This window comes from Trifolium pratense, linkage group LG2 (genome assembly GCF_020283565.1).
Source record: "Trifolium pratense cultivar HEN17-A07 linkage group LG2, ARS_RC_1.1, whole genome shotgun sequence".
Lineage (NCBI taxonomy): Eukaryota > Viridiplantae > Streptophyta > Magnoliopsida > Fabales > Fabaceae > Trifolium > Trifolium pratense.
The window spans coordinates 20,542,742-20,554,483 of NC_060060.1; the positions used below are offsets into that span (position 1 = coordinate 20,542,742).

Sequence of the window (11,742 nt, forward strand, 5' to 3'; positions counted from 1 at the left end):
CCTTCGATTGGTAAAAGTACGCTGACATAGTTAAATGATTTAACATCTTTACAAAACAAATTCATAGTAAATCATATTGAAAAGACAAATTGTACATAACATTCAATCACTAAAGATATAACTTAAGAGCAAAAGAGATATTTTGGGGAGGGATGAAGTGCTATGCATGATTGGTTGTTATCTGGTAGAGTGCACATATCTGGTCATTTTTTGTTTCCTACTTCGGTTTTGGGAGGAGAAAGAATATTAAAAAAGATTTATATAATATCTTTGTATTCAAAGCTTTTGCCATGCCATGTATACGAGAAAAGAAGAGAACAAGAATAAGAATATCAACCTTTGATTTATATTCAACTCAATAGTGACCATACAATCTTATTTGATTAATACAAATTAAAATTGAATTACAATAATTTGTACAAGCTTCATAATTAAAACCAGAAGCTGATAATAATAATATTAGCTCTTTAAAACATGAGCTAATATCAAGTACAAATATCAAAAGATCAAACACATTTATACAATATACTATACATCTACAATTCACAGTAACACTAAAACTAATCAAAGAATACCCACCCAGGTTGAAAAAAAATGCTGGGGGTTTAATAAATTTACCATACATGAATAAACTGTTCTCGTGGAATAACTGATGCTTTGTAGTTAGAGGAACTCCTTTCATAAAAATCATGGAGGACCCTTATGAGAGAACTTGCTTTCTTGCTTGCTCTACAAGTTCCTTCACTCAGTTGTGAATATAATGATTCCATAAGTGAAGAACTCTTCACTAAATGAGCAACCACATTTTCTCCTCCATTTATTGATAGAGAAAGCAACAATGACACACAATGCTCTTTCCCTAATCTTGAAGTTGTGGAAGAAGAACTCATAACTTCAACTGCTACATGCAAAGCTCCGAAACGTAGGATTTCCGATGTTCCGTCACTTTTCTCTGCAAGTGTTGCTAGAATTGCTAGTGTGTCTGTGACAAGGTGTTCTTTTTGAGATGCTTTCAAGATGTTAACCAACAAAGGGATTGCTTGAGCAGCAAGTATCCTTTTGTGATTTTCATGGTGTTTGAGGAGGCCAAAGATTGCAACCAAACTGTTTTTTACGCTTCGGTCGGTGCCGTCTTTGATGAGTCTGATCAATGAGGGAATTGCTTCAGGCTCTTCACCTATTAAGTTTCCATGATCAGGATTTGAAGCAAGGTAAAACAACACTGCTGCAGCATGTTGCTTTGCTTCAATCTTTATCCCTTTGTTTAAGACACCAACAATCATTTCTAACCCCCAATTTTCAACCATTTCACTTCTACTTTTGGTGTATTTTGAGAGGTTCAAAAGGGCTGCAATAGAATTCTCTTGTGCTGATGAATCGCTTGATGCCAACAACAACAACAAAAGAGGAACTGAACCAGCTTCTACCAAACAAGACCTACTAAAAATGCTTGTTTTGGTAAGAACCCTTATCTCAAATGCAGCATGGTTCTTCTGCTCCACATTTCCATTGTCAAGACTTTCACAAAGAAAATCAGCCAAGAGTTTCATTGCTCCCCCTGCTGCCTCACTTCCGGGCTCAGCCGTCCTAGTAATATCACGACTCCGACGACCCGAATCGCCACTAGGAATTCCGTTGACATTGCAGTATTGCTGAATCAACTTCCTCAGCACTAAATTCGGTACCATTTCAATGCTGCTAACACTTTTACCTGTCTTTGGACATGTTGTATTTCCACTTCTAAACCATTTGAGAATCGAAGAACGATCATAAGTATGACCTGTTTCGATAGTCACAGGATCACTCATCATTTCCAAAGAGATCGGACATCGAAAATCATCTGAGTTCAAACAACTCAAAATCATCTGACTTTCCTTTCTTGAATCAAATTTCTTACTACTTTTTCCCTCTTCTTCACAATCCAATACTTCCACCATCACACATCTACAATAACTCATCAACCCCATCAAACTACTTAAAAACTCCACCTTTCTCTTTTCATCATTCAACCACTCAAACCCAATTTCACTATCCAAAAACTTCACCTCTTTATTAATCTCACTCCACTCACAAACCCCAATATAATCAAGAACCTTCTTCAAATCAAACTTATTTGGAACAATCCTTTTCTCAAACAGGTTCAAGACATTCATAACACACATCACTGTCTCTTCATCATCAACCTCAAAATCAAACCTTCCCTCCCTCGCTTGCTTCATCAACAACAAAACATCCTCTTTACCTTCCACACACACATAAACAGAATCAAAAGCAAAAACATCAAGTTCAGTTGCAATGGATCTGAACAAAACCCGAAACATATTTGCAACCCGTCCCGACTCCATTAACATAAACAACTGAACACCTTCACGGGTCAAATCTTCCATCAAGAAAAAAAGCTTCTGGAAGATGACATGAAGCTCAGAAAAACAAATGGTCACCGGAGCCGGAAGATTTGAATGATTCTCTCGAATCTCATGAAGAAACGGTTGAAGAAGATGAATCAAACGAATAGCGTTTTTTGCATTTCGTTTGTTTGAAGAGAAGAATTTGTGTTGAAATTTTGAAATCTCGTTAGAGAGATTGATGAGAGAAGATAAAAGGGTAGAAGAAGCAATGTTCACACATGGATGAACCGCCGGAAAATTCAATATCCGACGACCCGACCCGTTTTCTGTTCGGATCATGGAAAGTGAGAAAAACGACAAAAAAATAATAAAAGTGTTTGGATTTTTGTGTTTCGAAACGTACTACGAGTGTTTGCTTTTTTCTTTGTTTGGTTCTGTGAACGTAGGTTTCGGATATATATAGGAAGGGAAAGGGAGGGACACGTGTTGGGATATGATTTGGTGGTGGTTTAGTATTTGCGATTTTGAGATTGGTACACGTGGATATTTTGGATCTAGTGAAAAGGAGGGTTCTGAGGAAGTGACGCGTGTTGTGGGATTTAATTAAAATGGAAAGGGAAGGTGCTTTTGAAGTTGCTTGGAGTTGGAGAGAGAGAGGCAGTCGACATGCATTGATGATGACAACGTGGAATTATTAAGATTCAGAGTTCAGATTGGAGAAAATTGTGGCTTTGGGTTGGCCAATTATTTGGGTTTTAGATTTTTTATTTATTTTTTTTAAATGTGGGTTTAGATTATTTAATTAGGTCAATTTTGCTTGGTGATTATCTTTTGGTCTTAAAGTCAATAGGAGTATTAATAGTGGCGGAACCGGGAAAAATTTATTGGATGGACCACTAAAAAATTTATGGCTTATAATTTATAAGTTTGTATTGAAAAATAAAAAATTGGTAACATTTTTTCTTGAGCTTATGCTTGCTAGCTAGTTTATATATAGTATATGAACTAATATTTTTACTTGCACTTGAACTAATATGCGTACCGAGTGACTTACAATCATCAATAATAAACTTTAAACTATTTTCATTAATATTTGTACTAATATATATACCGAATAAATTAAAATCATTAATAATACACTTAAACTAATACTTTATACTTATAAAAATATTATTTTTTTGGGATGAGGGTGGGCCGTGGTACACCTCAGCCACCCCTAGTTCCGGTGCTGTATTATTGATCTACTAGTTTATTATCACAAAAAAAAAGTATTGAACTATTTTGTGTTGGCAAGGGGCTGCTGCTTGACATGTTCTTTTGAATGGGTCATTGCCCATACATAGCCCATAATAAGGACCTTTGACAAAAAAAAAAAAAAAGAGGTACACAAGTAAATTAATGTTTGATCATGTATAAGTTTTCGTTTTGTATATAGTTTACTGCACAAAAAGGAAATTTTTGGGGGTCTAATGCAGTCCACTTTGCTAACTCATATGCTCTTTTATGGCCAGGTTTCTTCTTACCCAGAAAATGGAAGAGCTAGGATTTTTTTTCCAGGAACACAACAATTTGTCCCCAATTGAATATAGGGAATTGTCTACTTAATTTGTATTGTATCATCGTTATTATGACATGAGCATCCATCTCGAAATTAACTTTCTACAACTGAAACTTGATTGCCATGTCCATAGTTTCATTGATACCAAGACCTTCACCATACGTATAGCTTCCCTCATTCCCTTTCGATCACCCGAGTCGAAGCTCCAACGCAACTCCTGTCCACCCTTCGTAGGATTAACCCTAACCCCCAATGGCGATCACTCATAGAGTGAGCCTCCACATTAAGTTTTAGAACATGCATTAATGGGGGACTCCAGCTCATGTTACTCCCCTCATCCCCAAACAAATCACGTAGTCCTAATCTCCAAACATAATAAATGATTAGACCACTATTGAAATCGTAGCTAAATTCTTTTTTCTTGACCTTCAACCATCACCAAACAATAATTTAGTCTCTATCATACTACTTTTCAACATCATGGAGGATTTTCTGAATTGTGGTGCGTATATATGTGATTGTACAACCATGTCTTTTCTACTTTAAAATGAGACATATCATCCTTTTCACCATAAATTTTCTTCCATAAAAAAAATATACATCATTATTATTATCACATTACTCCTTCACTAATTTATAACTACTAATTTATATGTCAAAAGGCACACACTTTGTGTTTTATATTTATACAAATTTATATTCAGTTTTATATAATTAAAATTTTATTTATTAAGACACCGAAAAAAATATTATTTATTAAACATTTATCATTATATTTTTACTCTGTGTTTGGCACGAGCTCAAAGACCGTTTAAGATTTTGCCATTCAAAAAAAAAAAAATTAACACAACTTATTATTTTCTTAAAAATAATCACAATCTATTTTTATGGACAGATAAGTTAAATAATGTACCCCTAAAAAAATGAAATAATGAGCAGCATAAAGGACAATGGTAGCTCGTGCAATTGACGACACGAAGACTATTATTGTGTGAAACTGCATTTGCCATGTTAATGTTAATCAAGTACTAGTACTGTCACACTCATTGAAAGTGGCAAAAGCAAGCAAAACATCAAGTGGTTGATAATAAAAACCCTAATCCCAACGAAACCCTAATTGAAAGTCCTATCATTTTCATTGCTACTTTTCAAATATTTTCCTTTTCTGGGCACCCACAATAGCCGAAAGCACCGTCACCAAAGGATCACACGCCTACTAACATTACTTGCATGAAAAATAGGATATATTTTTTTAGAAAAATATTGGGCACCGTTTAAGAAAGTAAATATAGTAATATGACATTAAACTTTGTACAATCAACATTTCGAAAGTTTAAAAAGTATTATTTTCAATTTAAATTTTTTTTTTTTTAGTTTCAGTAACCAGTGCCCCAAGGCACCGGTTAGCATAACCCATTTTTTTATTTATTTGTATAAGTCATTTTGAATAAGCTATTTAAAATTGAAACCCACATGTATTGTCTGGTGGAAAAACCTTTAAACTTTGGTAGTATGTTCCCATCAAAATATCATGTTTGAATCTTCTTGGTGCCACTTTATTTGTTGGCCAAATACAAAAACTTGAATTAATATTCAATTTTCTACAAAATTATAATATACATTAATGAAGTGTAATTTAAAAACAATAGCAATAAATATTATATAAATTAAAAACCCAAAAAAAAATTATATAAATTGGCAACATTTACTTGTATTTTAGGCCAATCAAAATAAATTTTAGTTGATTATATTTAAGTAGTCTAATGACTAGAAATTTCACTTTAAAAGTGAATAAGAGAGTGTCCGAAGTTCAAATTTTGACGCCAAAATATATAATGTGATGTTCCTACAAAATGAACTAAGTTCACAATAACGATATTTTTTCAATTATACCTCAATTTTATTATTCTCTACTTTATATTTATGACAATTAAAAGACACCAATAATTAAGATAAATAACAAAGTAAAAAATCTCGTAAAAAATGCTAATGAGTGTCCCTGGGGCACTCTTTAAACATTCTATTTAAAGAAATGTTCGTTCAAAAAGTTAAATTTTTAATGTGTTAACTTCACGCATTTTCATAACCATTACATAAAAACGGGTGGAATGGGTAGCTCAACCGGTTAAGCTAATTGAGCTAAAAGTTAAGGAGCGGGAGGTTCAGGGTTCAAGTCCCGACAAAAAAAAAAACTAACATAACATTGTAATACTGACAACAGAGATACTCATTAGCAAGACAAAAAAATTCCAGTCAAAACATCATTTTTTTCCCCTTACTACCAATATCTACTATTAAATTATCAAATAAAACAAGGGTTTTGTTAACGAGTGCATCCGAAACACTCTTTAAGCATTCAATTTAATGAAATTTTGTATTAAAAAAATTAAATATTATAATTTCCAATGATTGACTTTACGCATTCCCATAAAAATTTTATAAAAAATTACTATTTAAAATCTTAAAAAATACTCCGAAGACACTCGTTAACATTTGCCATAAAACAATTATCATTAAACAGAGGAGTAATGTTTTATCGATCTATACGAAAATACAAGACAAATAAATATATATTTTTTTGAAGTACAAGACAAATAAATAATTTTTTTTTGAAAATCTCTGATTCTATGAGAAGGAGACAATAATCTAAAGTTTAGATGTGAGATAAACAATTTATCACAAAAAACAAACTCGAATTTTTTTAAATAAAAAATTTACTAACCACTTGCGTCCACTTTCTTATAGTTATAAAAATATTATGGGTCATGCTAAATAGTATTCCTGGGTTCTTGTTAAGTATATTAAAAAAAAAGTTAATGCTTAAAAGATGACTTTTTTGTATTTTTTTTTGTTTATAATGAGTTGAAGATCGAACTCAGGATTTATAACATACTACCCAAATTCCTTACCGCTAAATCAAACCTAGTGACTTGACTTTTTTTATATTTTTAATGTGCTAAATACACATGTTTCAAAGCAAAACTTGAATATATGCTTAACTAGTGCCCTTTCCAAATATTATTACTAGGAATGAGAATGTGAAAATAATAATAAAAAAAAAACTTATAATAACGATGTGAGTATTAATTATTACATGATGAAAAAATGAATCTTGTGTGAATATAAATAGAGAACACAAGAAAAGGGCACAAGGAACGAGTGACTTCCCTACTCATTGCTAACAAACATGGCGGCAGCAGAAAACACAGTTGAGGCCACAGATTTTCCCGTTAAGAGGCAAAGAGAAGATGAACAACTCAACAATGGTGTCACTGTTTCTGAAATTGTTCCACAAGAACCTCAACCTAATGGTTTATCAACTGTTATTCCTGGCTGGTTCTCTGAAATTAGCCCAATGTGGCCTGGTTCGTTTTTTCTTATTACCCTTTTCATTTTCTTCCCAAAAATTCAATCTTTTTATCTCCCTTATTCATTTTGCACTTCCAATTTTTTAACTTGTTGTTTCTATCATCATAAAAATTGAATTTTTAATTTTTTGGAGAAACTTAGGTTTAATTGTTGTTTTTTTGTTTGTTTATTGGGTTGTGGGATTTGATTTATATAGTTGATTGTTAATTTGTTACCTGTTATTTGTGGTTTTAATAGAATCTTACTTTATGTCATCATGAAACTATCAATTTTATGTGGTTCTGTTTTGATTATGATTGTGTTTTTAGATTCTGTTAAATCTTGTTATGATTATGTTTTTTTTAGTATTGGAGTTACTAACTAGCCCTTTTCTCTCTTGAATTTAGGGATGCTAGTACTAAGCCCTTTTATGCCTTTTATTTTATTTTATTTTATGGTGTAAGATGGATTAGTGGTTTGGCATGTTTTGGAAGTTCTGATTTGAGTTTAGATTTATATATTTAATTGGTTGTTTGTAATATATGGACACATATTCATGTGAGACTTCAAGGGCTCACCAGCTATGAAGTACTTATACAGACACGACGCTAACACTGTCAATATCAGTGATAATATGAGAAAATGGAATTTTTATTGTAACAGCTATGTGTCTGTGTCGTGTCGTTTATGCGTCAGACATGAGATAGACCTTCAATCTTAAGTGTCTGTGTTTCATAGCTCAGTAGATAGTAGAAATAAAATGGTTTGTTTGTGCTTTGTAGTTTGAGCAATCAATGGTTTGTAGATGATAAATGTGCGCACTTCTCAAATTTATTTTCATGGCTTGAACAATATAATGATAAGTTGTTATTCTATATTTGCTTACATAATTGGATTTGATGGAATAATGTTACTTTGAGGTTTTCTATTAAATTAGGTATGTTATAGAGTCACCGTAAAGATGTTGTGTGACTCACGTGACAAACATTGATCTCATATTGGTCATGGATTGAACTCTGAGGTTCAATTACCGTTTGTTCATAAGTAGCCAAGTGGTAGAACGATTAACTGTTCAATCAGTTGTTGGTTCTTTCTCATTGCAAATTTGTTTTAGATGCATTGTCATTGTTATAATTTTTTTTCCCGCTGTAGACCTTTGATCTGGTTTATGTATTGGTTGAATATGCGTCTATTCTGTCAGCAGAAGTAGATCTTCGAGTTTTGGTATTCTTTAAGGCATGAAGTTTTACAAAACGAAAGCAAATTCATATTGGAAATACTTGCACTCTGTAAACTAGCTTTTTAATAGCTAAAAAAACACATGTACTTGTTTTTCGCGAACAAAGTACTCATGAATTTGAATTTCACTGTAATTTGCAGGGGAGGCTCACTCCTTGAAGGTGGAAAAGATTTTATTTCAAGGAAAGTCTGATTATCAGGACGTTATGGTCTTCCAGGTATATGTAGCTTCAGTTAAATTTGAAATTTTAATCTCCTTTATGATCCTAGTTCTATTTATAACGTACGCTTTCATTTTGCAGTCAGCAACATATGGCAAGGTTCTTGTTTTGGATGGTGTCATTCAGCTCACAGAAAGGGATGAGTGTGCCTACCAAGAGATGATCACTCATCTTCCTCTTTGCTCTATCCCTAACCCTAAAAAGGTATTTGATACTTCAAAGTTCAAATCCTCCGAGAATTTAGTATATGTGTAGTTTGCATGTATTGTTATTGACTTATTTTATGTAGTTTGACAAAATTAAAAGGATAATATTGGATCATTACAATACAAGCAAGAAAATGTTAGCTTGTTTGCCTGCACAACTTTCCATGTGTACCGAGTTAATTTTTTTTCCCTCTGCGATTTTCTTTTAGGTTTTGGTTATTGGTGGAGGAGATGGTGGAGTCTTGCGGGAAGTTTCACGCCATTCTTCAGTAGAAAAGATAGACATTTGTGAAATCGACAAGATGGTTGTTGATGTGAGTACACAAAAAATCTATTCTGTCATTATCTTAACCAAATCGGTTAATTGCTATGCTGTTTTCCCCCCCTCACTTGGCCTAAATCTATGATGCTCATAGATCTCTAGTACAGCAGTGCAGTATATGGTCGACTCAATATCAAAATTGAATTCTTCATTCTTTGCAGGTCTCCAAACAATTTTTCCCTGATATAGCAGTCGGTTTTGAGGACCCTCGTGTGACACTTAATATCGGTGATGGTATGATCAACTGCTCTCCATGTTTGTGGATCTTTCTTAACCACTTCTGTTTTGGTATAACTTTTGTAATAATGGTTTGTATTTCAATGATCTAGGAGTTGCATTTTTGAAGGCAGCTCCAGAAGGAACTTATGATGCAGTTATTGTGGATTCGTCTGATCCTATTGGTAGGGTATATCTGAAATGCTTTATAATTTTTACCTTATCTTTAGTTAATATTTTCTTAGAGTGACACATCATCAAAATGTTTGTCTATGAGCAACTCAACCTTCCTTTTACTAGTAAAAGATAATTATTTTTTTTGTTGTTAATTTTATATTTGATGCCTTTTAGGTCCTGCTCAAGAGCTTTTTGAAAAGCCTTTTTTTGAGTCGGTTGCAAAGGCTCTTCGTCCAGGAGGAGTTGTGTGTACTCAAGCAGAAAGTATATGGCTTCACATGCACATCATTGAGGACATAGTGGCGAATTGTCGCCAGGTATTCAAAGGTTCTGTCGACTATGCTTGGACCACAGTTCCTACATACCCAAGGTATGTTCTTTCATACTTCGATTTCTACTCCCATTTACAATCTAGACTGCAAACACGTCCTTATGATCCTGATCCATGCTGTAACTTTTTGCACCTCTGAATAATTCTTCCAGTAAATGGTTTATTTGAAACTGCAAAACAGTGTTGTCAATTGCGGAAAATAGCGGTTTGTCTGATTTTTGTCATGCCACTGTGCTTTAACACCACAATAGCTGTTATCAAATAACAGTTTGTACTAAATAACGTATTGCGGAACAATAGTGATTTGTTTAAATCCTTCAATGCTATAGCCGCTATTTGACAATACTGCTGCAAAATGGACTTGATGAATCATCATCAGTCTTAATTCCTATTCAATATTTGATTTTTTTCACCCTCTTGGAGGCCAATTGTTTAAATTCTGCTACGCTGCAGCGAACATGATTATATTTGTTAATGTTGCTCTTCCCCTCGTTTCAGTGGGATGATTGGCTTTATGCTTTGCTCAACTGAGGGACCTTCCGTCGATTTCAAGCATCCAGTGAATCCTATTGATGAGAATGATAGCCAGCAGGCAGGAAGACCATTGAAATTTTACAACTCTGAGGTATGCTGCTTTAACCATGTTTGCTTTCCCTTATAGTCGAAACTCCCCTAAAAAACGGCCAAATCCCTTATGAGGCCTAAAACGAACTCTGCGATGACGACTCTCGGTGATACATAATGATTATTTTTTGAGGGGTCTAAAACAAAGGCTTTAGTGACATACGGCCTTGGCCGGTCCTGACTTGTATGTGGGATTTTTGAACTTCAACACCCGAACTGTGTTTTGTTTTCTCCTTTTATTTTCTGAATGTTAAGTCTTGAATTTTGGTTTTTATTTCAGATTCATTCAGCAGCTTTCTGTTTGCCATCTTTTGCTAAGAGGGCGATTGCTTCTAAAGCAAACTGAGAACATTTTCATGGGATTGAAAGGGCACTTCACTTTTAGATGTTGGTATTCATCCTTTTATCGATCAATCCATCTCCGCCAATGAACCGTGGAATAAATTAGCGCTTCAAGTTGACATTGAAGTTAACTTTTATTTCATGTAAAATGAGTTGTAGTTGATGGATTCATTTCTTAGGAACTTGCCTCAAACATTATTGACAATATGGAACTTTTTTGTTGAATGCACATGCTTGGTTTTTACCTATTTCAAATTAAAATTCCAATTCTTTCTTGTGTTTGATTTTTAGACGCAATTGGACTCAGACTCAGACTCAGACTTTTTAAGCCAGGTCTCAGACTCGATAAGTCAGGTGATAAGTCAGGTTTTTTTGGTAGCGATTATTCATCAGCAAAACTGATAAATATTTCGCACCAATAATATAGTTACCAAAAAGCACACTTGACATATGTTGAAATAAGTTGAATCTTACACGTCAAAGTAATCTCTTGACAAAGGAGAAGCATGTGATACTCATTCAAATAGAGAGTGAGGAAACTTTCATGAAATGATGGATATTTTTTTAGCATCTGTGACTGTTACGTCCAAAAGTATGATATATGCATCTTACAGATCTTAAAAAAGTGATTTCTCTAGGCACAAAAGATTACCAAATCATTACATAAGGCTCTAAAAAAAGATAGGTTTGATATTAGTATCATACAATTTTTGGGTAGATTTCAAGTTTTTTTCACTCATGTTTCAATGAAGAATTCAATCAGCCAAATTGGAGAAGCTTTGAACCAAATTAAGAACTCAACCAGCCACT

The 11,742-nt window shown here is 33.6% G+C and overlaps 2 protein-coding genes across 2 annotated transcripts; one reads left to right on the forward strand and one right to left on the reverse strand.

Annotated features, from left to right (window-relative positions):
- Positions 1 to 154: 154 nt before the first annotated feature.
- On the reverse strand, positions 155 to 2,785 carry LOC123908709 (U-box domain-containing protein 19). Its single transcript, XM_045959428.1, has one exon. It carries the CDS (start codon positions 2,685 to 2,687, stop codon positions 615 to 617), a length of 2,073 nt encoding a protein of 690 aa, XP_045815384.1. The 5' UTR covers positions 2,688 to 2,785; the 3' UTR covers positions 155 to 614.
- Positions 2,786 to 7,005: 4,220 nt separating this feature from the next.
- Positions 7,006 to 11,205, forward strand: LOC123907744 (spermidine synthase 1). Its single transcript, XM_045958121.1, has 9 exons — positions 7,006 to 7,271; positions 8,635 to 8,711; positions 8,796 to 8,918; positions 9,130 to 9,234; positions 9,404 to 9,476; positions 9,572 to 9,643; positions 9,810 to 10,005; positions 10,465 to 10,591; positions 10,871 to 11,205. The coding sequence occupies exons 1-9, from the start codon at positions 7,094 to 7,096 to the stop codon at positions 10,934 to 10,936; spliced, it is 1,017 nt and encodes a 338-aa protein (XP_045814077.1). The 5' UTR covers positions 7,006 to 7,093; the 3' UTR covers positions 10,937 to 11,205.
- Positions 11,206 to 11,742: the final 537 nt, after the last annotated feature.

Excerpts from the sequence above, each read along its gene's own strand:
- LOC123908709 (XM_045959428.1), bottom strand. The coding sequence starts at position 2,687 with ATGATCCGAACAGAAAACGGGTCGGGTCGTCGGATATTGAATTTTCCG.
- LOC123907744 (XM_045958121.1), top strand. The coding sequence starts at position 7,094 with ATGGCGGCAGCAGAAAACACAGTTGAGGCCACAGATTTTCCCGTTAAG. Across the intron at positions 7,272-8,634 it reads AATTAGCCCAATGTGGCCTG|GGGAGGCTCACTCCTTGAAG; the intron begins GTTCGTTTTTTC and ends TGTAATTTGCAG. Across the intron at positions 10,592-10,870 it reads TGAAATTTTACAACTCTGAG|ATTCATTCAGCAGCTTTCTG; the intron begins GTATGCTGCTTT and ends TTTTTATTTCAG.